This window comes from Carettochelys insculpta, chromosome 4 (genome assembly GCF_033958435.1).
Source record: "Carettochelys insculpta isolate YL-2023 chromosome 4, ASM3395843v1, whole genome shotgun sequence".
Lineage (NCBI taxonomy): Eukaryota > Metazoa > Chordata > Testudines > Carettochelyidae > Carettochelys > Carettochelys insculpta.
Window position 1 is genome coordinate 66,411,064 of NC_134140.1, and position 27,739 is coordinate 66,438,802.

General features: G+C 38.4%; 1 protein-coding gene across 1 annotated transcript; it reads left to right on the top strand.

The window, feature by feature from the left end:
• Nucleotides 1-1,319: 1,319 nt before the first annotated feature.
• Nucleotides 1,320-27,739, top strand: HPGD (15-hydroxyprostaglandin dehydrogenase). Its single transcript, XM_074992995.1, has 7 exons — nt 1,320-1,781; nt 1,946-2,069; nt 7,087-7,193; nt 11,181-11,277; nt 19,572-19,648; nt 22,414-22,577; nt 24,326-27,739. The coding sequence occupies exons 1-7, from the start codon at nt 1,689-1,691 to the stop codon at nt 24,462-24,464; spliced, it is 801 nt and encodes a 266-aa protein (XP_074849096.1). The 5' UTR covers nt 1,320-1,688; the 3' UTR covers nt 24,465-27,739.

Consider the following 27,739-nt stretch of genomic DNA (forward strand, 5'->3'; position numbering starts at 1 on the left):
ATCATCTCAAACTTTCCTTCCAGTGGGTCACAGGAATTCTGTTAACTCAGCTCTGGCATTCATAAAAATATGAAAAAGCGTGGACATGAATTATTTATGAATTTCCTTTTAATGAGAATATGATCAATTACAATTACACTAAAATCCCTATTACCTTAACAGAAATGAGTTATTCTGGTAGGTTGGTCTCTGGACCTAGCTTGTTAAATAGCCTTCCCCCAGTCCTGATATACTCGCAATCCAGCCAAATCCCTAGGTGGAGTCTCCCACCCCACCCCCAGGTTGATGTTGATGAAAGTGGGAAAACTGTAGCATGATTTTTTGACTTTCGCCAAAATCAGAGTTCTGACAATCGTCAGGAGTGCGGAGGGGAGCAGGAGGCCAAGAGGCTCAACTAGGTGTGCTGCTCAGTATAACAACATACTTTATATAGATCAGAAATATATGATATCTATAAAATTATTCCAAATCTCTACATCTGACTATATAAAAGCATAAAATATATTGAACTTAAGCCTCAAATACCCGCAAACCCAAGTTTCCAATGTGACTAGGAATGCAAAAATTGCAGGCTTAGATCATTTAAAATATAATCTAAAACAAATTCTCTCTTTGTACAAATACTTTACTTGGACTTACACACCAAGCACAAATTTGCCCCAGTGTTTCCATCTTTATAGTGATCCTACTTTGGTGGGCTAACACTTTATTTATTTAGAGCTATGTTAATACAGGTTTACTTATTGCTGATTCTTTCCTTTTAACTTTTGGGACAGCTGTGTGTTCTATGGGAAGGCAACAGGCACTTTTTTAAATAAAGTCCTTCGGTGCGATCTGGCTCTGTATTGGTGAGGGACAGCTTGTGGCAGATTTAATTACACTTTTTCAAAGTTACATTAGTTACCTGACAGCTTGAACATTGCGGGCCAGCAGTAGCAGCGACCTGGCTACTGTTTCTGGAGGCCACACAGGTGTCACCTCCCAGGAGATCCCCCCCGTTGTTAGAAAAGCGGGGGGGGGGGGGGACTCATGGGCCCGAGCAATGCACTAGGCGTCCCAAGAGAGGCTTCGCGCTTGTTATTGTTTCGGGCGCTGAAGCCTGTTCCATTCTGTAGCCTGCTATTGATAGGCGCGGGCCAAGCCCAACGCCTAAGGCTGAAGGGCTGCCAGCAGCCCTTATCAAAAGTCCCTTAACTTGTTCTCACGTCACTGGCCCACACGCAGAGGGGAAGAACGGAGGCAGGTCCTGTCCCCAGAGGCTGCCACGGGGCTTTGCTTTGCGGCGGGGACTTGGGGGATAAGCACCCGCCCGCAATCAGAGCGCCCCTGTCTGCCTGGGCTGCGTTCAGGGGAGGCTCGGCCCAGAGCGGACCTGCCCTCCCCCGCCCCACACAAGCTCCCAGAGACGCGCTGGGCGGCCGTGCGCGCCGAGCCCCCGCGAGGGGAAAGCCCAGGAGGGGGGCGGGGCGAGGCCGGGCGGGTGTGAACCGCAGGGCAGGTGACACGGAGCGCGGCTCCCCGGCGCTGGGGCTGGCCCGGCGGGGCGGGGGGAGGGGGGCTAGCAGCCAGCCGGGGGCCGTATAAATCCCCGGCGCCGGAGCGCGCGCCCCAGAGCCCAGCCCGCCGCTGCAAGGGACTGCCAGCCGGACCCCGGCGCCGCGCTCCGCCCGTAGCAGGCAGCCGCCGGCATGCACGTGAACGGCAAGGTGGCGCTGGTGACGGGCGCCGCGCAGGGCATAGGCAGAGCCTTCGTGCAGGCGCTGCTGGAGGAGGGCGCCAAGGTAAGGAGCGGGGTGGGGTGCAGGGGGAGCGCTGCCGGGGTCCGCTTCCCACAGAGCCTGCTGGGAAGGCGCGCGCCGCTCCCCGAGGAGTACCTGCCGCGCGTCTCCTCCCCTCCCCGGGGAACGGGCCTGGCCTCACGGCGCTGCCTTCCTTCCCCTCGCAGGTGGCTCTGGTGGATCGGAACCGCGAAGCCGGCGAGGCCAGCAAGGCTGCCCTAGAGGAGCAGTTCGAAGCGCAGAGGACGCTCTTCATCCAGTGCGATGTCACCAACCAGGAGCAGCTACAAGGTAGGGGGGGGGCTGCTCGTCTTGCGCGCTCCCAGGCGTGCCGGCGCCTGGGCCCGTGTCCCTGAAGCCGTGCAGTGCGGGCTTGTGGAGGGCAGCCTAGTTCGGCTGAGTCCGGGGTGAGGGGGTCTGTGCTCCTCTCAGCCAGCACTGCCCTTGGCTTCCGGCACTGCAGATGTTGTAGGAGAGCCTGTCCCTAAGATAAAGGGTGTTTGACCAGTTATGCATTAACAAGTTTAAAGTGCAGCATTTAATCAAATCTGGCAGCTGTTTAATAGAGCTCCATGTCAGCCTCGGAAATTCCTTTATGGCCACATGAAATTGATAGTTACTGCTCTAAATGAGGGGCAGTAGATACTTTACACAATGAGACTAGTCTGAACTTAGCTTGCTGTTACAAACCAAAGCAGCAGAAATACAGCACTTTAAAAACTAACCAAATCACCAGGCCCACTTCTTCAGATCAATTTCATTTCCAATACAGACCGACATTTATAGGTGCAGAGGACCCAAAAGAAAAAAAAATGCACTAAAGACTGACAAATCAAATAGGATAGAAGGAAGCGGGTGAAAGGTGAGGGGATGTTCATTGTCCTATCTGAGTTAATTACAAACATCAAAGAAAATAGCTTGCCCTTGTTCAGATCAGAAGCTAGCCTTACATGTGGAGGATGAAATGTTGCACTCTGAGGCCCGCAACCTGCTGCTCAGGACCTGCGTGTGGCTCTTTAAGCAATATTTTGTGACTCCCAGTGCTATAACTGCAAATCAAAAAAAAAGCCCACCTGCCTTTTTTTTCCATAAATAGTGAATGTCTAAAAGCCCAGCAATGGACAACTCATATCTAAAGAGAACAAACAAAATGTGATCTCAAAACTTTGGCTAACTCCTTCTTTAATATGTGCAATGCATTGTGGGATATGATACGGTATCTGTGTTTTGATCGTGTTGCTAATAAAGTCTTGATTTTGAAAAGGAAAAGGAAGCTTGCAGCATTCCTGCTGTGATGGGGAACCTGTTTTAAGAAAAGAACCTGAAATTAAAGATGAAGTAAAATTGGCATAATTAAATAGGTTCGGGAATGGAAATCAAGAAGACAATGATACAAACACACATATGAAAGGTGTGAGGAAATAGAATATGTCAAAACTTTGTAAATGACCTGCAATAAACATGTATCACATTAGAAATCATTGTGTATGCGCTGTTCTTAAAATAGGGGTTATAAAAAATATGGTTTGACATTATTTATTAAAGACTGATATATTCATACACATTGTGGCTCTCAAATTTTTGAGGTTTTTACTGAATTTCAAAAAGTCTTTTTTTGCTGTTTTGGTTGTCAACCCCTGCTCTAAGGCTATGTCTACATGACAGGGTGATTTCAGGATAGCTGCTCCATGTTTTTGAAACACGCCCATGCTTTGAAAATATTTTTCATAATAAGAGGCACGCTATTTCGGCATCCCTGTATTTCTCATTGCAGGAGGAGTAAAGAATGTGTTGAAATAGTGCATTATTTTGATATTTGGCACTGTTTAGACAGCAACAAATGCCAAAATAGCCTATTTTGAAATAAATTCAAAAATTGTGTGTCTTATTTTGAATTTAGGGCTCAGTGTAGCCTTAGCCAAAGATAAATTACTTACAATACAGCTTTTTAAACTCTGACTTAAGCCATTGCAAAGAAAGAGCAATGAACTCTTTTGATTTGCAATTTGATGCATGTTGTCATTTAGGAATAAACCTCTCTACTGAGCTGTGTATAATATTTACTTTCTATGGAATATTACACAACAGACATCTCAAAAACATTGCATAATCACCACAGCATCCCTTGAATGTTTGCACAGATTTTTTCAGAGGTAGTGAGTTAGATATAAAAAAATGTGGTCACTTGTGCTGGTGCTCTTTGCCTGGAAAAAGAGGTCAGACTTTATATAAACACACCATTTTTGCCTTCTGTTGCATAAATTCTATCAGCTACACTGCACCTTTATCACATAATAATCTTCACAGCAGCAGTGTGCAAATATTTTATTTCTTTCTTCACAAAACTTCAGCCATTTTGCAGCTTGTTCAGAAAGCAACAGACTGTTCATTTGTGTAGGTGAGTATAACTACACTATGCCTATCTTCAAATTTACATTGGTGGTCTGTAAAATAGATGAATTAATTTAAATTAGGTCTGTTAATTTTAAATTCCTTAAAGGCTATGTACTGTATGAGCTTTTTACTGATAGTGGTCCTGGTACTGCAACTTGTTCAGTGTAGGTGAATCCTTGTGTCACATCACTGGAGTTCTGTATGGACATGTGACTGGCCCTAAGAAACAAGTTGCAGGATCGAGAGCAGTTTGCAGTCACACTGTACATACTGTTCTGGGTCACACTCACATCTGTAGTCACATCATGTTCCTTTTTGATGTGCCCCGCCCAAGGCTCAGGATTATTAATAAACCACTACTTGATTGGATATGCGTGTTTTATTTTGTTCCAACCTACTTTTGAAAAATCCTTTAAAACCATTTTTCCTTGCAAAGCAGTTTTGGAATGATCATTCTTGATACTTATCCTTGACCCTTCCACTCCTTTTTATGTCTCCTTTTTTAAGTTGGATCCTCTCATTTATTTTAACATGCTTATATGTTCAGAGAGTAAAATATTATACCGAGTACAGTGCCATGAACACTATGGAAAATAAATGCAATAATTATAAATTAATAATTATCACAATACTAACAAACGAAAAAGTTCTTCAGCCTAGCCTGGCTTTTAATCACAAGTGACTTTGCTGTTCCTGCTCACATGTCTTCTTCCCTGACCACAGCCACCCAGGGCTATTCTCTTTGGAGAAAAACAGTTCCTTTTGTGTTCTCAGTGTTGCTCTTAGGAGACTCTAATAGCCCTAATTCACTAGATCTCTTCCTTTCCCAGACCCAGGTACCCTTTTTAAAGCTTAATCTGAGTCATCTGACGGGACACAAGATACAATGATCCAGGCCCCTTTTAAGGGACTAGGGCCTCAAGACCCTAAACACATGTAATCATTGTGACCTTTACAAACCAGCAACAGACTACACAAACTACTCAATATTTTTTCAATGTCTGACTATGAACAGTTGAAAAGTATTTGATTCTTTTCCCAGTGTGGTCAAGACAGTTTGTATAGTTCTAGCAGTGATACAGAAATAATTAAAAATAGGCCAAAAGTTGCGGGGGAGGGTTCTGGAGAGAGGGGTTATTATCTTAAGGCAGAAGACTGAGTGCCATGTGTCAAGGACAGTGTTATTGGAGAGCTTATGTAGAGAGCAGGATGAAAAACAAGTGAAGCATAAAGCCAAGGTCTGAAATTGAGATCAAATGAAGGGCCTGATTGTGCACTCCCAAAATTGCATTGATTCCTGAAAGACAAGTCCTGCTCCCACTGAAGTCAAAAAAATTCAATCAAATTACTTCCCCTAAGGAAGTAAGAGACACATGGCTAGAAAAACGCTAGATTCAGAGACTGAAGAACAAAACAGGCAATACAAGCCAGAGAAAAAAATCAGGAAACTAAAAATAGAGCCCTTAAAATACCAAAGCATTAGAGTGAAGGATAATATTATGACTAACTCTGAAAGGCAAGAGAGATTCAGTGAATGCAATCCTTGCTTTTAGCTGTTCTTAACATGAGGCAATGCTCTTTTACTTAAACACAACTATTGTGCCACATTCTGACCCCTTCTAAAATTGCCATACTGCATTCTGGCAGACTCAGTCAAATACCTGGAGATTTTCTTAACTACAGGAAACCTGGCTAATACAAGCCTGTATCTGTTGGCACTATGCCCATTCTAGTGTTAATGTCTAGCTTTATTGTAATTTGAGTATTCCTGACTCCCACAATGGCCTGGTGTCTCCAAAATATCTTCAGACGTGCTCTGGATTTTCATTTCATCATGTTACTTTTACTACAACAGTATATTTTTGCTTTGTAGCATTTGTTTGATATTTGCTGCAGACGAACAGTTTAATGGAACAGTTGACTGCTGTGATGAACAATGCTTAAAGAACAGAAAATGTAAAATGAGCATAGACTACTCAAAACTGTTGTTGCGTTCAAAAAGAATATTAATGACACTCGGTACTTTATAAAAAAGCTCTTAAGAACATAACATTTCTTGGAAATATGCACACATTACTGTTGAGTCAGATTCTGGTAGTGAAGGCACCCATGTACTTTTTTTTTTAAAACAATGTGTTTTTGTCGCTGAGTGTTTTGAAACCCTGAAGAAAAACAGGCACCACGAAAGTATTGTAAGCTTTTTACCCTGAAAACATCACCACCTTGAGGGACCCACAAAGGTGTTATAAGCCACCTTTGGACTTCTCTACCTATACGTGAGCTGAGCATTGAGGTCCTGAGGATCTGGGCCATTAAATTTAATTCTGACTGATGTATAAAACCTCTATGGAATTAATTTTTCAGCAAGAGAAGGAATAAGAATGAATATGAGAGGCAGTGATTCAGTAACATTATATCTAGGTGTATATCAACTATTCCGAAATAGACACAATTAATTAAGGACTATGGTGAATAACTGAGAGTTTAAAGAATTACAATATTTATTACATTATTGAGTAAGGCTACACTCATTCTTAAAACAGTTTCAATTCAAACAATCATGAGTTTTTGAGATTAGGTAAAATTTTCTTTAAAATGAGATATATAGAAGAGATCAGATCTTGAATTCCTTGAGTACCCCCAAACTAATCCAAGATTAAGCTATGAAGACTTGATTTCAGATGTTGCTGAGTGAAAAGGTGGTTGTATTATTCTAGTTCCATCAGCAATCTTAAATAGAGTTAATACTTGTTGAATAGCAAGACAAGCGTTCTATTTGTTAAAAAATTAATAAAGTACATGTTTAAGTGTTTGGTAGGGTCACAAATATCATGTCTTGCATTCCATTTGTAACATTTAACGGATATGGAAAACAAAACTGCTAAGGAATTTTCTACCTTTGATTTTACTCTAGGTGCTTTTAAAAAAACAGTTGAACGCTTTGGAAGGTTGGATGTTGTGGTCAATAATGCTGGAGTGAATAATGAAAAGGACTGGGAAACTACTATACAAATTAATTTGGTAAGTATTATGTGTTTTAAAATGTCCATACTTCAATATCTAAAATTGAGATCTTCAAAGAGGTCCAAGGGAGTTAGGCACTCAATTCTAATTTAATTTCCTTTAGGTCTCTTTGAAAATCCTTGTCTATAGTGCTTCATTACCTGAGGTAAAATTTTGGAGGAAATCATGAGCTGTGGATTTGAGCAAGTGTTTTTAGTTTGCTGGTTTTTGTTTATACTCAACGTGTATGCACTCCTGGAGAACTTGTAGAGAAACAATGTACCATTTCAAAAGTGTATTTCAAACAGTTTTTAATTCAGTTATGTTTGGATGTACCTTTTGTCAATAGTTAAGTCTCTTTCCATGGATTATCATGTTCCTTCACATTAAAATTCCTATATTGCCCACAACACACGCTTGCACATACAGACACTCAAACCCCCTCACTTCCCCCATACCTTCCAATTTCGTGAGTGCCCTTCTTGGTCACTGAATGGTGCAGCGCTACACATAGGTGCTTGAGGGTCACTACAGATCATTAGATTAGTACATAAGCAAGCACTAGAATTGTAACACTAATCTCAAGTACTGATATATCTTAGAACTCAACAAAAATAAATCAGTTATGTTATGACAACTCATTAATTGTCCTGTATCTCTACATTATTAATGCTAATTATAGCAACATATTTTCCACATACTTATATAGCACTGTGAGCTTTTTTGGTCCTTTATTTTTCTCTACTTTTTCTTGGTTGTACATGCAGAGACATAGTCTTCCCTTACACCAACATGTCTTAAATCTAGTCTTTTGGTATTTGTACATACATATTTTCCATAGGCTGTTCACATACAGAGGGAAAGCAGATTCTGGAATTGGTGATCAGTCATATAACTCTGAAAAGAGAATACATTAAAATATTATTGGTAATAACCATGTTCTGTAATAATAGGGTTGTTAAATTATTTTAGAACATATTACATTACAGTACTAGATTCTAGTGACTAGCATAAGGGCATGTGCGACCTGATGCAACAGACTGTATGGTGCCGATAAAATAGTGTGAAAAATTATGATTGCTATCTCTGGTAGACAAGCCTGTCCATGGCAGTAGTTGTCTTGTAGTAGAGATAAATATATACAAATAAGATCTCTGGTAGAGGTAGGTGGTGCAGGGAGGTAGGGGCACTGCACCACTTCATTAGTAATCTCCCAATACCCTAATTAGCATGCCCCCTTTGAAGTTGGGGGCTAGTCAAGACACAGCCTAATTAATTCAAATGCCCTAGCCAAATGAAAAATAAAGACTCTTACAAGCCTTCGTGTGTGGTCACTAGTTTGTTGTAATGGGACACAACCACACTTTCAGGTCTGACCTCCTGTCTAGTGCTCCTTCTTGGGATGTGTACTCCACAGGCCAACTGCCTTAGGCCCTGAAATCAATGCTGAACGCTCCCATGCATTCCCAGTCAGTAATGCATACTCCCCCAGGTTACACTCCTATGGGTGCATTGGATTTTACAAGAAAGCCCCTTCTTCCTAAAAACCTATTAGGAAGAAGGGGCTTTCAAAGTCAGGGGGGTCCTTTCAAGAGGTTCATGTCTACACGGGTGGTGGCATTCCAAAAGCGGCACTTTTAAATTGTGCATGGCCACCATCATGCTAATGGAGTGCTGCATATTCATGTCAGTGCCTCATTAGCATCTTCTGAACTGCCTCATTAACATATCCCCTTCTTTCGGACATGTAGACACAGCTCTGGAGTCTGGGAAAATTAACTATTTCCACAAATCAATTGGTCTGATAGCCACCATTAGTAACTCATATAGGTTGCTTCAAGAAGGTGTCTAGCATTCAATAAGTTGCCTTATTCTGTCCTTGGCATCTCTAGGCAGTAGTAACTACACATTCAAAATGCAACGTACATTTATTCAAAATGGGGATTACAATGTCAAGGGAAAGACACAATTTCGTAGCCTCATGTTTAACTGATTAAATGAACCCTTCTTCTTCTTGAATGATTCTCTTGGAAAAAAATTAAATGGTATAGTCAAAGATTTAGATCCTTTCTGGAATCAAGATAAAAGACTTTTATAGTTAATAATGATAGAACTCTCTCTTGCTATTCACTAGTACTCTCCAACACTAAGTCAATATTTAAGATAGAAGCAGGCACATGAATAGAAAACTATTTCTGTTAAAGTGATCATGATCACTGCTGTTCAAATCAGTCACAGCAGGACCAGTCTTATGCATAAAAATAAACCTTTAAAATAATCATCTCTGTGACCGACACACCATTGTGAATCATGTGCAAACACAAGAAAAAATGGGCAAAAAAAATAAGTATTTTATACCTGAGTGTCTCACGTGGTCTTGGGCATTGTAAAAAGTTTTTGTAATAGAATACAAAACTTGATTGTTCAGTCTTCTTACATGGAAGAACTTATATTGAAGTGAACCATAGTTTTTCCTGTATAAGTACAGCAGGATCTGGATAAATGATTTTTATATGAAATTTTATAGTATGTGGCTAGATATATCTACTACATTTGCTATTAAAATAGTTTGTTTATAGGTGTCTAATTAAAATATAAAAATACTTCATCTTTAAAAATCATTCCAGTTTGGTATTTGCAAATTAGATAACATTACGGAACCAGTACCAACTATTTACTATCCTTATATTTCAGGCAGTTGTTCCTCACCACCACCAACCACCCCCAGTTTAACTTGGCTTTAGTCATAGACTGACTGTTTTTAATGTTACATTTCTACTATTCTGGGAACTTTCCTTCTGCCTATTTACACATAATCATGCAAGACTTACCTGGTCAGAACTGTTGATGAATTCACTTGGAGTTACATATGTAGAGAGCTTGCTGGTGTAGCCACTCCATCATTTGAACTTCTTAATTTCCAGTGGAGTCCTGTAAAGAATGCTAGACACAAATAATATTTATAAAATGTGTCATTTAAAAAGCGAAAAAAAACCTTCCTGGCTATAAGGTGTCACTTTTGTCTGACTGACCAAATGGAATGGGGAATATAAAAAAATCACCTGAGGTAGGGTTCAATTTTAGGAAAAATTGAAGGTCAAAGAGAGATCTAGGCAAACATCAGCACTTCTATTATAGTTAGTTAAAAGGAAATAGTTTTAAAACTTACCACTAAGGCAGCAATGATAATGTTCTGTGCTGCCATAGTCAATTACTCAACTGGGACCTCATTTTGGAGCTCTTCTACAAGATTAAGTGAGTTCTGACTGCGAATGGATTGCAGACAATATTAAGTAAGGCCTGAGAATATCAGTTTTCCTTCCTTCAGATTCCTCTGGAAGAAAACCAAGTGCTTTCCCATATAGCCTGTAACTAGCCCATAAAAACATTGTATCCTTGCCATCATTTTTTTATGTATTTTTATGTTTTATCTTACAGCTCTTCTTTGGGTCTCCCAGCATGCTTCATTCTTTGATCTTTGTGGAGTCTTTTTGGGTCTGATCTTGCTCTTACAGAAGCCAATTGATTTTAATGGAAGAGAATGAAAACTTTAAATTCTAAGTTCTTGGAGACAGGACTGTGTCACTGAGCCAAATCCTCAAAGATGCTAAATATATGAAACTCCCGCTGGAAGCATTAGTAGTACAGGGCTCAGGACCTCTCAAGGATTCAGTCAGTAACTTGCATATTTTTCAGGGCAAAGCCCACCATCTCTGCTTAATAAACAATAGCAATGGGGCCCAAGTCCAAGTGAAAGTTTAGTTTATTGTACATGTTTATCCTCAAGACAAACACTTTTACAGCATATCAATAATTAAATATGTATATAACTGTTTTGTATCTCATATGATATTTGTTTCAGCACTGTTATGTCAGCTGAAACAGTGGTTCCTTAATGATACCTGCTGTGGGTTGTGTATGTTTTATGTAAAATAAAAGCATCACTGCTCGAGATATGTGAAGGAAAAATAGAATTTTTTTTCCCCTTTATGTTTCATATATTAGACTTCTGTGATCAGGGGTACATACATTGGCCTGGAATACATGAGAAAAGGAAATGGAGGTGATGGAGGGGTAATTATTAATATATCATCTCTGGCAGGTAAGAAAATCTTATCTGAATACTTGTATTGAGCTAGAAAATGGAGAGGAGTTCACATATCTGGGGAATAACATAATGTATGATCTACACTGTAAGACGGAAATAGTGACTAGAATAGCGAAAGCAAGAGCGAGTTTGAAGGCGATGGATAAGATCTGGAAAAGCTTAGGAACGAAGCTGAATGTCCTGAAAAAAAGTGTGTATTCAGCAGCATGTTGTATGGATGTGAGACATGAGTGATAACAAAAGATTCAAAAAGAAGAATATTGGTCTTTGAAAGGAGATATAGAAAGATTCTTAGACTAGGATGGATGTAGAAGGTCACCAATGAGGAATTATAGAGAAAGATACAGCCAAAAGAGAACCTGCTTCAGAAGCTTATAAAACAGAAGCTACAACTATTTGGGCATATTTGCAGAATGAATAACAAACAAAAAATCAAGACCCCTGGCGTTCGGCATAATGGATGGGGCAGACCCAACAGAGAATGGATAGATGATGCAGTAGTTTGTTGTGGAGCTAGTCTGCAGAAACTAAGCCACTCCACACTGAACAGGGAAAGATGGAAAGGAATAGTGAGAGAGGCATCAGACACCACCGGGCACTGAGCCTAGGGTTATTGATGATGATGATGCTTCTTGCCCATACATTTTAAGATAAATAAATACGTCTTTATTACATATTTTTCTATCATCTTAATGTTGTTTTTCATACCTGTACAACAATGTCTAGCTGTGCTCTCTAAAATGAATGGAGAAGGACTACTATTTTGCCCCAGGCCAGTAGGTCTACGTAGTCTATATGTTCTGTAATTTCCCGCATTAATAACCTCAGATCCCACCATGATGGGTATAGTATAAATATCTAATTTTATAATTTTTTCTACAGGGTTACCAAATGATTGTAAATTAAGTGAACATCAGCGAGCTTAATTCATTATGCTTCACTAATATTTTATCTTGCAAGGCCAAAACAGTATTTGCAGCATACTGTGTATATAAAAGGACAAACTTCAATATTTATAGACCCAAAGAGGAAACATTTACATTCTGAGCTGATTTCTCAAAATATTTAATTTTTGTAGCATAAATAGAACAATGGGAATTAAATTTAGAGTGCAGGGAAGTACCAGAAAATCCTCCATAACAGGCCAAAAATCCACAAGAACTTGGGAAGCAGAGCAAAAGCTGCTGTCTTGCTGCTTCATCTAACTTTTCAGATGCTCGTTTTTGTGTGACTAATACGTTGTACTTGCTCAGTTGATAGTAAAGAGAGTGACTGAATGAGAAGTGGTCCTCCTGGCACCATCCCTCGGCAGATAAGTGGGGAATACTCACAGGAATTAATTTTTACCCTATTAGTATTGAATTCAGGTCATTCCCACTTAGTACTTTCAAACCATGTGGGAAGAATTTGAGGGTAAGAAAATAATCTGTCTTTTATATGTACTGGGCAACACATTTTAGGAAAGATGTGAAAAAAATTGGAGAGGGTCCAAGAGAGAACAACTAAAATGATTAAAGGTCTAGAAAATATGACTTATGAGAGACGATTAAAAGAATTGGGTTTGTCTATTGAAGTCAGTGAGATTTCTGTCCATCAACTGCAAGATGGCTGGATCAGGCCCAAAATATCAACTACATTTGTAACTGGGAACCATCAGCCATAGCAAAATATTAAAGAAATCCACACAGCATATAAGCAGACAAAAAGAAGGCAAAGGTAAAAGTATTATAGCACTGTGGGGCCTGAGTCAGCAGTACTGATATGAGGGACCATCTTACCTCCAGGCTTTCAAGATCTGAACTCTTCCTATTACATTACAAAATGATTTTATTTTGTAAGCTCTAGTAACCCAGCCCTCTCAGGTTTTGATAAGCTTTTACTAATGCCTTTTCAATTAAAGATCTATTTACTTTTGCATTTTTTAAAATGTAATCATGCTCCAATGATTATGACTATCCCTTTCAAAAATGAGTGTACTTGGCTTTGTTTACTTTTACACAGAGTGAGTTTAGCAATTATTTACAAACATTAGAAAAAATCAAATTACAAAAAGTTGGCACAGGCAGTTTTTCTATTAGAGAGTGTTGTAACTATACTTCTTTTACTACTTAAAACTCTAATCCTGCAGTCACTACACAGGTGAATCTCCCCATTGAATTGTCTAACACTCACTCGATTGAGTTTCCTTTTTTAAAAGCAGGCTTAGCTTCTGTTGACCATTAACAAATTATTCTCTCTCTCAATTATGGTTTTATTTTCAGCTCTCTAAGTTTCATCAGAGAGACTCTACACGTACCATATATCTTTATTTCACATGGCGTGCAATAAGAACAGTCATTTACTGCTGATAACACTCTATGTTCAAAGCTCAGTACATACAGTTACTAATTAGAGTTCAGTTCTTTTGGAGTTTTGCCACTCATTTTAATTAGAGACGTCTGGAGCCCTAGAACTCAGTCTTGCAAGGTGAGGTCAATTGTACTACTCACATTCTTTACAATAAGCACTTTGCTGGGGTGTCCAGAGTGTCCACATCCTTACAGGACCAAGGTTCCCCTCCCCCCCAAAAACAATTCCTTTGAGATGTATGTATGTGTTAGAGACAGCTAAAGACTGATTTGGCTATGGATATAGAGCAAATATTTGGCAGAAGAGAGACTAGAAAAGCGCCTGACTCCTAACCCTATGCTCATCCCCATAGTAGTCTGCCTTTCAGGGCAATAAAGCTTCTGATAACTTTCAAAGGAGTTTCACATTCATTAAAAGTTATATCAGAAAGTCTCTGAAACAATGGAAGTTTTGTGTGTGTAGTTGCAGAACTATCCCCATATAAAGAGCTTGCCAGTGGCCACAGGTCACTTGACATTTAAGGATAGTTACAACGTGTTGACGTATCTTGTAGAATATTGTTAGAGTACAGTTTTGATGTTTGTGATTTCTGTATATATTTGGTTTTATACCACCCTATAGGCTGCGTCTACACTAGCCCCAAACTTCGAAATGGCCACGCAAATGGCCATTTCGAAGTTTACTGTTGAAGCGCTGAAATGCATATTCAGCACTTCATTAGCATTCGGGCGGCCGTGGCACTTCGAAATTGACGCGCCTCGCCGCCGCGCGGCTCGTCCCAACAGGGCTCCTTTTCGAAAGGACCCCGCCTACTTCGAAGTCCCCGTATGATTTCTTCTAAGTAGGCATTATAACGATTATTCACTTTTTAAAAATAATTTCTTATATATGTTGTGAAAGGCTTAGAAATAATCTTTTGTAAAATATGCACACAGTCAAAAAGTCTGTTATAATGGAAAAATTATCTGTGGTACAGTAATAGTTAATAGCTTGCTTCTAAATATTTAATCATTTTCCCAAAACTTGTGCTTGACCATTTTCACAAAAAAGCTATTTTGTAATCAGCAAATTTAGAGAGCAAAACTTAGTTTGTGATGTACAATGACATATTCAAATTTAATACATAAATATAATAGATATATTATATATAACATATATGAATATATATGAACAGTATTATTCTGCTAATGATTTCTTATACAGTATATTCTTGGCACCATCTGATGAACTCATAGCTTCCACTGAAATCAAGAGTAAGCATGTGAGACAGTAGATTTTTGTCCCCCGCATGCTAAACCATGAATTATAATAACTAAGATGAGTAAAAGGGAGTAATGTTTTATTTCAGGATGGCTAACAATGCAGCCAGTGAAAAATCAATTAAATGCTAATAAATTGTATCTAAAAAAAAGGTACTTCTTCAAACCTTAGTGGACATTCTCTGTGCATTGGTGAAATATATCTAAGAGATACTTAATTGTGTATTCACCAAATCTGTTCAATAGACTGAAAAAAGTGGCAATATCAACTAGTGCAACTCTACCATATAGCTTTAATTTCCAATACTAATTTTCCAATTTGTGGATCATGAAAGTTAATTAAAACTGTTGGCCATGGCAAATGAATAAACAGATTTAGTTAGAAGTCTCATATCATTTCTAAAGTGGTAAGGAGTGAGCGGGTGTCTTAACTGCAAAAGGACTAGCATAAAAACAAAAGTAAGGAGCTGTCTCTTTTGTCAGCTTGCCAAGAAACCAGGGAGAGAGAAAAGTCGAAGGAAACATCACTCTGACTTGTAGGATTAGCAAAATTGTCTTTTGACATAAAAGTGAGGCTGTGTGTCATCTTCCACTTAATTATCAGCTCGGTAGGCTTTTAAAATGTATTTCTGGTTTTTTCTATTGTGTGTGTGTCAGATAAATAGTAGCCTGCTTAACTAACCTCTAAATCCCTCTGCTGGATTCTTAAAGTATCCTGTCTTACCTTTTCAACAGTAAATTCATTCAGCTTGTCTTTATCTTTGTGTTATATACAGCATGGTGTGGTATTAAACAAATAACTTGGGGATGATGGATAGTATTGACAATAAGTAGTGCTGACTCTACATCACGGGGAGTAAGCAATGCTCTGTTCTTGGAAGACAAACACAAGTAGGAGTAAACTCATTGACATCTCTCCAGAGTCATAAAAAACAGGGTTTAAAAAGGCCTATGGTTTCTGCCTACAAAGATGTCACAGAGGTTCAGAAATACAGAAAGCGCTCTTTAGAGGTGCCAGGGTACAGCAATACATTGTAACAAATTGCAAACGCAGCTAAAGGCTTGATCTTTCACCATGAGATGAGTTGAACAAAATTAAAAGGCACTACCAGTCATTGTAATACACCATTCACACACACCCCAGCAAAGGCAAACAGAGTTCATAAAAGTTATGTTTTCAGTAGATCAGAGTAGCAATTAAACTGAGAAAGATGTCTTAAACACTGAAAGATTTCTTTTCATGTCAGTGTTGTAATTATAATACAGTGCCTTAGCAGAAAATAGTTTCCTTTGGGTGAAATTAACTCCAGAGCAGAGTGCCCTACAAGGCACTTAATAGATCTCTACTAAAATCTCATGTTAAGGTCTTGATGGCTCACAGATCTTTGAATGTATCCTCTTAACTGTGATGACTCACACCCATTGTTGCTGATATTATTTACAAAAGCAAAAGGGAAAAATAGATTCTCTTAACTGGGGTGATTTCTATTAGAGCTAAAAGGCTAACATTAGCACAGTAACTTTAGCATCCAAGTTCTATTACATCTTCTTTAAGGAATGTATTAAAGTTTTATCTCTCTAATTTAGGACAGGCTGTGCTTTACTTTTCAGTTACATAATTTCCAGATGGTGTTTGCAGTCCCTTTGCATTATACTTTGGCCATTATAACTGCTAACACCCTTGTAACTGAAATCCCTATAAGATAGTGGTAGCTGCTGATGTAAGTATATAGATTCATGGTAAAGTCTATCATCTCTTGATTATCCCACTGTCAATCCACACTCAACTGGGCAAACTCCTACTCTTTCTTTCTAAGACTTCTCCCATTTTCTTATTTTTTTTTTACTGCAACTAATAATATTGCACCCATCTCATTCCTGCTGTCGTTGTACAGACACAGAACCTAGCTACCATTTTCATTTTGCTCCTTTTCCAACTATAGCCTATTCAGGTTGATTCTTTGCCCCACAATCTCTGAAAAATCCAACCCTTCCTCTCCATGCAACTCAACCATTTGTCCATGTCTCGGTTGTTACATCTCATCTCTCTTTGGCTTCCCTGAAGCTCTTCTTGCTCCATTTCCACATACACAAAATGTCACAACAAAAATCATCAATCTAGTCTGCTGCTTCAAACATCATTCTCTTATTCAATTTGCCCACTGATGCATTCTTTTACAACAGTGCCTAGCGACCAGGTGAGAAAGGCGATTATTTGTGCAAAGCATAATATAAACAGATACCTTCTGCATATGATTTGATCACAACTTTCTTCAAAAATGCTCAGAACCTTGTCCTGTCTGCTCATCTGCTCTCATTTCTTCTTGGTCCCCATCTTGAGCCCTTTACTTCACTGACTCCTGTCTTTTTTCACTTTCAGCTTCATACCTTCTTCACTTAGATCTCTTATTTGTTTCCCTGTGTTGTGTCCATCACTGGCATACAAAACAACTTCCCTGTTAAAGTTTACTCCTATCATTACACCATCTCTGTTGAAAATGCATCTATAAGATCATCTTTAAATAAATTCTTACACTGCCGTCAGATGCTACCTCATGTCTAAATTGTTTGTACATGTAAGTTGTCAGTTATTTGGAACAAAGACCATGTTTTCTCTCAGAGGGGTCAGTCTGTAGCTTCACAAAAAACAAGCAGGGCTTTAGCACCTGAAAGATGAACAAATTTATATATTGCGTAATGAGCTTTTATGGGTAAGGCCCACTTTAGATTTTCCCTGTGTTTTGTACAGTGCTAAGCACCCTGTAAAGCATTTAATTAATAGTAGTAATGGTGACCAGAGAGCGCTGCATTTTAGGTATTTTCTGTGCTGCCAGACAGGACGTTGGTCATCTCTTTTGCTTATCTGGGGAGAAAAATCTCCGTATCTTAAGTAGGGCTCTCTGTATGCCACAGAATCAAGACATGTATTTCTTGCTTCAGTGATGTATTACAGAGATCATTAGGTTCAGATTCACTTATACTAGCTGAAAGAGACTCTGCTGCTCCTTCCCAGAGTCATTAAAATGTTCTTGTCTTGAACACCAGTTTATATGTATCAGATGTTACATCAGTAGCAATAGCATTCACCAGTGTTCCATATCAATATAGAGAATAACAGAGTAGGAAACAGTAGAGTCCCTGCTCTGAAACCTTCCTCTTCATCATTTTCTCCCAGTCCTTTTACTGTATTGTATAACTTGTCCCCTACAGGCCTAACTCCTTTCCTTAAAAGTCACTCCCTCTCCCTCTCTCCCCCTCTCTCTTGAAGTCACATCTTATTTCATAAAATCACAGAAATGTAAGACTGAAAGGGGCCACAATATGTCATACGGTTCAGCTCCCTGCCTTGAGGCAGGACTCAGTATTATCTAAACCATGGGTGTCCAACCTTTTGGCTTGCCTGGGCCGCATTGAGTGAAGAGGAATTGTCTTGGGCCGCGTATAAAATATATAATATAGTTAATGTATATAAATCACATAATAATGTTAAAAGTTTACGATCTTGTGGGGCCGCATTACTAGCTGTCCAGGGCCGCATGCGGCCCGTGGGCTGGACACGCCTGATCTAAACCATCCCTGACAAGTGTTTGTCTGAAGTTAACTGTTCTTAAAAGCTTCCATTGTTCGAAGTTCTACAGCCTATCTAGGTAATTCGTTCCAGAACTTAACGACCCTTGCAATTAGGAAGCTTTTTCCTAATCTTTAATGTAAATCTGCCATGCTACAATTTAAGCTATTTCTCCTTGTCCATTCTTATTGTTGTAGATAAGGAGAACAAATTTATCACTCTCTTCCTTATGACAATCTTTTCTGTACATGAGGACTTGCACCCAGCTCAGTCCTCCTCCAAACTAAACAAACACAATTTTTTCAGTCTTTCCTCACAGATCATGTTTTCAAGACATGTAATCATTTTTGTTGCTCTCCTCTGGACTTTCTGGAATTTATCCACATCTTTGCACAGGTGTGATGCTTAGAATGGGATATAGTACTCCAGCCGAGGCTTTATGAGTGTTGACTAGAGTAGAAGAATTTTCTTTTGTTTTACTTGCAACACTGTCACTAATACATCCCAAAATGTTCCCTTTTTGTAACGTTTTGTAATTTTAACTCATTTTATAGTCTACTATAACTGCCATATCCTTTGCCACAGTACTCCTTCCTGAGCAGTCATTCCCATTTCGTATTCATTGCAATTACTTGTTCCTGCCTAAGTGTAGTAGTTTGTTTTTCTCCTCATTTAAATTTCATTCTATTTATTTCAGACCATTGTTTCCAGTTGGACAAGATCATTTTATATTCTAATACCGCCCTCTAAAACATTTGCAACCCTTCCTAGTTTGGAATCACCCACAAACTTCATACGTGCCCTCTCTATACCATTATCCAAGTAATTTATAAAGTGACTGAATAGAACCAGATCCAGAACAGATCCCTGCAGTGCCGCACTCAACATGGCCTTAAAGCTAGACTGTGAACTATGCTTTTCTCTTCCTGTATTCTTACTCTCTCATGCCTTTTTGTTCTTTTTTGGCTGGTTATTTATTCCTTTTCCCCATTTGACCTCAAAATTAAGACATTTTAATGAGTAATGACAATTAAATTTAATTGTATATTTGTTATAATCTCAACAAGTGTTGATTATTAATATGGATATTAACTGTCTTTTCATTTTTAAAGGACTCATGCCTACTGCACACCAACCCGTATACTGTGCTACAAAGCATGGCATAATTGGATTCACACGGTCCATAGCAGTGAGTATATGTAGCCAAAAACGTTATTAGCAGTTCCTTGAGAACATGCTTACTTTCTCCTTTTCTCTCTTTATAGTGATGCAAGTTAAACCACTGCCTACAAAACAACTGTGTAGGGTTTTGTTTTGACAAAAGCTTTTAAGGTGATAGCTGAAGACTCCTTCCTTTCACAAGGGAATCCAAGGCTGTTACAACCGAGGTGTATGTGGGGTTGGTGATCAATACACGGTTTGGGCATTCTTCTTCTTAGCATATGGGGAATGAAGGTGATGCAAAGAAAGTATTTAAAACATAATCAAATACATAACGTTGGACAAATCATTTAACTTTTCAGTTTCTCCAGCTGTAAATTAGGAGTGATATTTAATAAGTGGGTGCTGCAATACATATTGATATATGTGGGAAAAGTGATTTTATTATGAAAAGTACTCCCATTGTTAAGGCTGACTTGGGCATTCTGATTACTTAATATTGGTGTGGTGTGGTAGTAAAAATGAAAGGCTCCAATTCAGGATGGTGCCTTGCTATGCTTGGTATTTTACAATTATAAAGGAAGAAGCAGTGCTTGTCCTGTGAAGCTTCTTGTTTAATTTATGACAAGATGCAATGGAGGAAAAGGCCTTGAAGGAAGTATAAGGGTAACAATAATATAATGTAGTTACATGGGCCATCTTTGTGAACAATTTCAGAGTAACCTCTTCACATGAGAGTTGTAGCCAAATTTTCAGTCCAAAGACAATAGAGATATTTGGATAAGCAAATATTTTCCTCAGCCTTTGAATCGTCTGATGTTAAGTAATCCAGATCAGTTTGAGAGTAGACGTCATATCACATACTGGCCATAGTTTACACATGATAATGCATAGTAAGTTTTGCATAATTTTTATATATATATATATATATATATATATATATATATATATTACTGTGTAATATTCCAACAACAAAGAAACTGGTAGGATGAGAGTATATTTCACATCCTAATCTACACATGCAAATAAAACACAAGAGAAACACAACGGATGCATCTACACTAGGAACTAACTTGGAAGATACCTTTGAAGTTAGGCAGTACATTGAAGTAGCCAGCAGGGCGTCTACACACATTTCCCCTTACTATGAAGTTAACTTCAAAGTAGAGAGCCCAACTTCAAAGTCCTTACCTTCATTCCTGGGAATGGAGTAGTGCCCTACTTCGAAGTTGAACTTCAGAGTAGGGTGTGTATAAACGCTCAATTTTGAAGTTGCTTGCTTCCAAGTTGCACTTTGGAAGGAAGCCACTTTGAAGTTATTTTTGTAGTGTAGACATAGTCAATATGACTTAAATTACTTACCAGATTAATTACTTACGAGATAGAAGAAGATGAAACCTGGCATGGTGGATGCAAATTAGAAATTTTGAGGATTCCAGTTGTCTGTCACAGACTTAGAAGGCCAGCCAAGAATGATTCTAAGACTCCAATAAAAATGGTATACTTCAGATTAGACAATTTAGAGCTTAACAGGCAGTCAAAAAGAAAATCATTCTAGACCAAGGAACACAATCCCAATTTTCTTTGGTAAGGGAGGTGAGTAGAAAATATTCAGAAGCTTTAGGGCTGGAACTTGGTGTGATTTGAGAGTCTTCTTTTTTTTTTTTCTTAGTGAAAAGACAAGATTTGCTAGGGTTAGTTTTAGGATGTGAGTTGCTTCTTAGTGTTAGATTGTATCATTATGCCAGTCATATTGTTGGTAACCGTAGCTGACACTGCTGATGAAAACAGCTCAAAACAACTGTTTTAAAGGAAAGAAAGTGTCCGGATTTCTTGCCATACTAATTTTCTACAAAATATGGGGTATATGCAAGGTCTATATTTCTTTAAACTTCCTGGAACAGTCAAGCATCAATACCATCAATATTTCTTAGCTGGTAATGATGCCAGGACTGCAGAAATGTTTTGGTACATGGTGAACTTTTCCCAGTAACCTGAAGTTGGCTGCATCTACATTACAGTGATCTTCCGAAAGAAGTTTTTCTGAAAGATCTCTTCCAAAAAAGCTTCTTTTGGAAGAGCACATCCACACACAAAAAAGTGGATCAAAAGATCAAGCCACTCTTTCAATAGAGAGCCTCCACACAGCCCCCTCTCTTTTAAAAGAGCAGGCCAAGGATCAAAAAATCCAAGGCCATGAAGACTGCTCTTTTGAAAAAAAGGGCCCATGGAGTGTCTACACATACATTTTTTCAAAAGAAGCTTTCGAAAGGAGGCACTCCTCCTGATCTGGGAGAGGAAGAAAGCTTCTGGAAGAAAAGCTGCATTCTTTCCATTTCAGACAGAAAGAGTGCATTTTGTGTGTAGTCACTCCACGTGTTCTTTCGAAGAAGTTCTGAACACAGTCATAGTCTTATCTAGGAACTTACTAGCATAATTGTTCACACGATTTTATAAACTAAAGAATAAGATATAGAGTGTAATTAGGATTCTTTGTGTATTGCTACAAGTGACACCCCTTTTTAGCAAGGCCTCTTTCTGAAGACCTCTCTCAACCATGTACCAAATTAATTAAACCTTTGAGTATCAAGTTGGTGTAAAACAAATTATGCACATACGAACACACACACCTATCGTAAAAGGGAATAAATAAGACCAGGATCAGTAACTATTCTGCCACCCTCATAGCCCTTTTATGCAAGCTATTAGTTTGCTGATTTTGTCAAGTGACATTTTCTAGTCTTTGTAAAGGTTTACAAAACGCTGAAAGTGAACGTGTGACACTTTTTTTAGATGGCAGCTCAAATGGGAAATTACGGTGTGCGACTAAATACAATTTGTCCAGGTTTCGTTAACACACCAATTCTTCAGTCTATTGATAAAGAAGAGAATATGGGACAATATTATGAATACAAGGATGAGATCAAGGACATGATGAAGTTCTATGGTGTAATGGAGTAAGTGAAGCTATCCATAATATTCTTTTGTCTCCTATAGCTGAAAGTACATCATAGTATCACAGGGAGCAGAGCCCCAGGAGCATAACAAATACTGGTACTGCATTTCTGTACAAAACAAGTGACACAAAAGAGAAGGCAACTGAAAGAAAGGAACTCAACTATGTTATTGTTGTCCCTTTTCAACACAAGCAGCTAACCAAATATCAGGGCCTTAGCTGTTCTTGTTTGAAGTAGAAATTGGTATTTTTTATTTCATGCTATCAGGTTTATTTACAAAAGCTAGATCTACACTAGAGTTCTGTCAACAGAAGAGGCCTTCTGTTGACAAAACTAGGGAGTGTCCACACTCCAAATGCTTTCCGTCAAGAATCTGTTGACAGAACGCAGCAGTTATCCTGGCAGAGTTCTGTCTTGACCCTACCAGGCATAGTGCCTCTGTAAACAGATTCTGTCAACAAAAATATAGTGTCGATGCTCTGGGGGGGCTGTCACTCAACAGAGAGAGTTTCCAGTTCACCAGGATGCTCTGTTTGCAGAGCTTGCAATTGGCTGTTCTGTTGACAGAGGGCTGGGCAGTCTGACTGCTCTCTGTCAACAGAGGGCATTGAGAGGGGGAGCCTGCATTGGGGTGGGCATGTTCTGTAGACAGAGGTTCTGTCGGGAAGTACCTGTTGACAGTGACTTCTGTTGACAGAACTCAGTAGTGTAGACACAGCTAAAGAGTATACATAGTATTGTCTCTCTAAATGCCCAATGAATCAAATATCAGAAAACAGTTACTTTTTCTCAAGGTACCAAGAACACGCATCTCACCTTGTGCCTCTAACCCATCAATCGCCACCCAGGTTTCTTTAAGTATCAGACACCTTACCTGCAGCTGATCCTTCAGGTTGTCAATGTCACTCCAAGTCTGCCAGTTTTCTGCCTTCTCAGTTGCTACATGTTCTCCCTTCCCACCTAATCATAGCCAACCACCCTCCAGCCAACTCAGTCCAAACTCCAAGAATGGGTTCGTCATCCTTTTTACCTTAGGTGGGACGTGGGCGGGTAGGGGGCTCCATGGTTAACTCATCCTGAGAGTTGGTTAACAGAGAAGTGTGTTTACACACAGTCTCAAAGGTGACTGTGATCCATGCCGTCACCAGTAGCTCAAAATATAACACCTTGTTGGTTCACTTTTTCAGATGTTATTTGCTTTCACTGAGTAGCATTTAAGTTTTAAATGCACTATAGCAAATTACATAAGGCCAAATTCTCTACTCCAATTTACAATGCTCTTTGGTTAATGATGTCAGTGAAAGCGTGTTTGGTAAGCAAAGAGTACACAGAAGAGAAAATTTGCAGAGAATAGTGGAGTGAAGGGTTTTTCTATAGCATTTATCATGGGAGAACTTTGATAGGAAACTTAAATGGCAACCAAACATCTGAAGTACTTACCAATGACTTGACTGATAAGCAATCATTGGAAAATTACACTTGTATATTTTTGCATGCCCAAATTATGATGACCCCATGTCCTTCCAAAAATGCTCTTGCTACCTCTGTTGCAGTTGCAAAAGTAGAGCTATGTAAATTGTTGATGGTTCAGCTTGCAAATGTTTATGCAAACCTTTTTTTATACTTGGTTTAGTACATACTTTTTCCATATTCTCCATTGCATTATGTTATCAAACTAAGCTAACCAACAAGGTATTCTGTGCCATGTCCTATTTTCAAAATGGAAAAAAACCTTTATTTTTCTGTAGCCCATCGCTAATTGCCAAAGGACTGTTAATGATCATTGAAGATGATGCTTTGAATGGAGAGGTTATGAAGATTACAGTATCCAAGGGGATTCATTTTGAAGAATATACTTCATTTCCTTTTCAGTCAGGAAGACTATAAATTGTATTGTGTTATCTCGGCTCCAAGCTAATGAAAAAATGTGTTTTAAACAATTTTTGAAAAGAAAAAGAAGAAAAAACATGTTTGAGTTCAAAGAGTGACATGATTTCAACTCTTCATTGCAGTAATGTGCAGTGGAGAGAAATTCGTGCATAAAATATGATTTATTTTGATTTTAAAGCTGCTGTTAATATTCTTTGCTAAAATAAGTGTATTTTTCAAAAGACATTCACTGATGCAATAAGAAGTGTCAGATTGTGCCCACTAGTAATTATGTGTATGTTGCTGACTGTTTCCATATACCAGTCAAAAGAATATAAGAGAAAATTCTCCTATTTGGGTTCTACTTTATTAAATACAAACAAACTTGAAATAGACAATCTCTCTTTGGCTTCAGACGTTGCACAGCCTTCTCCCTTTGGGCTTGTCATCTCTCACGCCTAGCTTCTCTGGCCGATAGCTTCTCCCACTGGGTTTAGGGTTGCACAAGCCTCCTCCTTGCAGCCTTTGTTTCTCTCAGAGCTTCCCCTAAGACAGCTTCTTTTTTAGTGAGCAGCACTATTTCGACAAGTGAACCCTCATTAGCTTTATAGCTCCCAAGTGCCAATTATTCAGTTAATTGCCTGGAAGAGGCCATTGCCTAACACTGTAACAATGTTTACCAAAAATACATTCTCACATTGACTTCCACTACTTTTAAAATTTAAAGTAATCGAGGAATGAACAGGAGATGATTAAATATTTGGAAATAAGAGGTAACTACAAGACATTTGAGGAGACTAAAGGTGCACTGCAGGCATGCCTGGTTACTCCAAAATACCAGAAGAATGGTACTTTCCCATCTACCAGACATTTAGCACCGCCACAACTTTACTTGGACAAAACGCCCATTAACGTCACTTAAGTTTGGACAAACTGAGGGCATGATCAGACCTTTATTGTACACTTGTGTAATAATCTGTGGAAGAGTATAATACTATTTGCTATAGTGGGAACAGTTCTTTAAGATGCTGACTATGGAACAGATATTTTTAGGCACACAGGGCAAATTTAATAATAATGCAAAGTAGCACTACTCCATTCTCTTTTGTGAGTTGATTATGTTTACAAATTGAGCTCAAAATCCTCTTTGCTATTAGCAGGTGGTCAGAGGTGTTTTACAGATCTATTTACAGAAGATTTAGCTTCTTATTTGTAACTGAGTAGACGGAATAGGCTATGTCTGTTTTCCATGTGTAACAACGAGATGCAATTTTTTTGCCGCCTGTGGAAATATCAGGATAATGGCATTTTCCCATCTTCTTTTGGTTATACAGTAAAATGTCAGACATAAAATCCAATTACAGGATAGTGCAAAGCAAAAATGTGAGTATCAGAGAGAAAATATGAATTAATTTAAAATGAAAAGTGACCTGTGGAAGGAGGAAGTCACTCAGTAATTAGGGGGAAAACATCTTTATTTCTGAAGACTTTCCCAGCACGTCTGCTTCTTAAATGCATTCAAAGACTTAAAAAATAGAAGTATAACAAAAATCCAATTACTTCTATTTAAAATTACAAAAATGGATATTTTAAAACTAGAAGCATCTATCAGGATCTTTTAAAGAATGTTTCTTTTTGATTTAGCATTGTCCTGTATTTGTTTTTGCATGTAATTATATTTGTATATTTGGAATTTTTAAAAATGTGAAGTTTTAAATGAAATAAAAATAAGGTTAATTAGAATTATTTCTTCTTTATAAAAGGAGATTTAGAAGAACAGCTAAGAATGAATCAATGAAAAACTGAAAAAAGGGGGAGAAAAGGATCAAGCATGTCTCCCTGCTTTCTCTCCTCTCTTCTCTTCCATTTCCCTTCTAGTTATGTGCAAGTTGCCAATTCAGCATTTTGAGATCTATTTCAAATCCTTAAAGCTTTATGAGATCCCTGAACTAGCCTCTCACCTCTATATAAACAGCATAAAAATTCAACAATCCCAATATAGCGATTTAAATTTCTGGATAAATGTCACTGGTACCAGAGAGTATTTAAACCTTGCTCATAAGATATTTGGAGACTTGGGTTTTATCAGAACTTACCTGTGTAAGAAAAATTGTAAATATAACTGTAAATTATAAAATGTAGATACTCTTCATTACATAGATCGTCAATATTGGTACTAATATTCTTTGTTCCTTTCCTTCCTAGTTTACAACAAAGCAAGCTACATTAATCACCATAATATGTTCAAACCATCTAATTAGTAGGAACCACAGGAAGTTAGACAGGTGGCCAGATTTTCAAAAGAACACTGTTATTAGCAGCAACTATAGAGAACATATTTAGTTCAAAAATACTTGGAACACTATGTAACTTCATTTTATATACTGCTGATGTTATCATCTTGATTACTGTGCTCACCTTTAATTATAAATATTGAAAATCATGGGATGGTTTAATTTGGAGAAGGGACTAATAAAAGGAGAGAAAATTGAGAATTTTAAATCATGAATGAGACGGAATAGGTCAGTCAAGTACTCTTATTTACCTTTTATATAAAACAAAGAGCAAGGGGAAACTGAAAAAATCAACAAATTTAATGCTAATTAAAACTGATGTTTTACACAGTTCATAAACCTGTGGAACTCACTGCCACAAGATTGTATTGAGGCCATGAGTTTAGTAATATTGTACGAAAGATTAGATACTTATACAGCTATTATCACAATCACGAGACAGAGATAATTGTATACCTCTTTGTGTTTCAGGATTTAAACCAAACTAATCTTCATGACCCCCATGGCTAGAAAGAAAATTTCTATAAGCAGTTTATTCTAGAATTGTTTATAATATGGTTTATTGCATTTTTCTCTGAAGCAGCTTGACCTGATCCTCATCACAGACAAAAGAATGAATTAGATAAATACTAGACTGATCTTCAAGGACATTTCTTACATGCCTAGCTTTAACTAATTAGTTTATTAAAAACATGCTGCTGCTATTCAACTCTGCTCAGGACTAACATTTGTTTCTGCGACCAGACTTTTGCTATATGTCTGTTAATAGATAGTATACACAATATCAGTTCAACAGATCTCAGAATCCCAACGTACGACGCAGTTTACGATAACACTATCAGCGCATGCCCCTTTAAAAAATGAAATAAACTTGGTTGTATAAATGTCTGTGTTTCACTGTCTGCTAGAGATCAAGAGCACAGATTTGAAGCACACAGTAATTTACAGGGCAAGTTTTCAGTATCTGGAAACAGAGACTGCATCTGCACTATGAGCTAA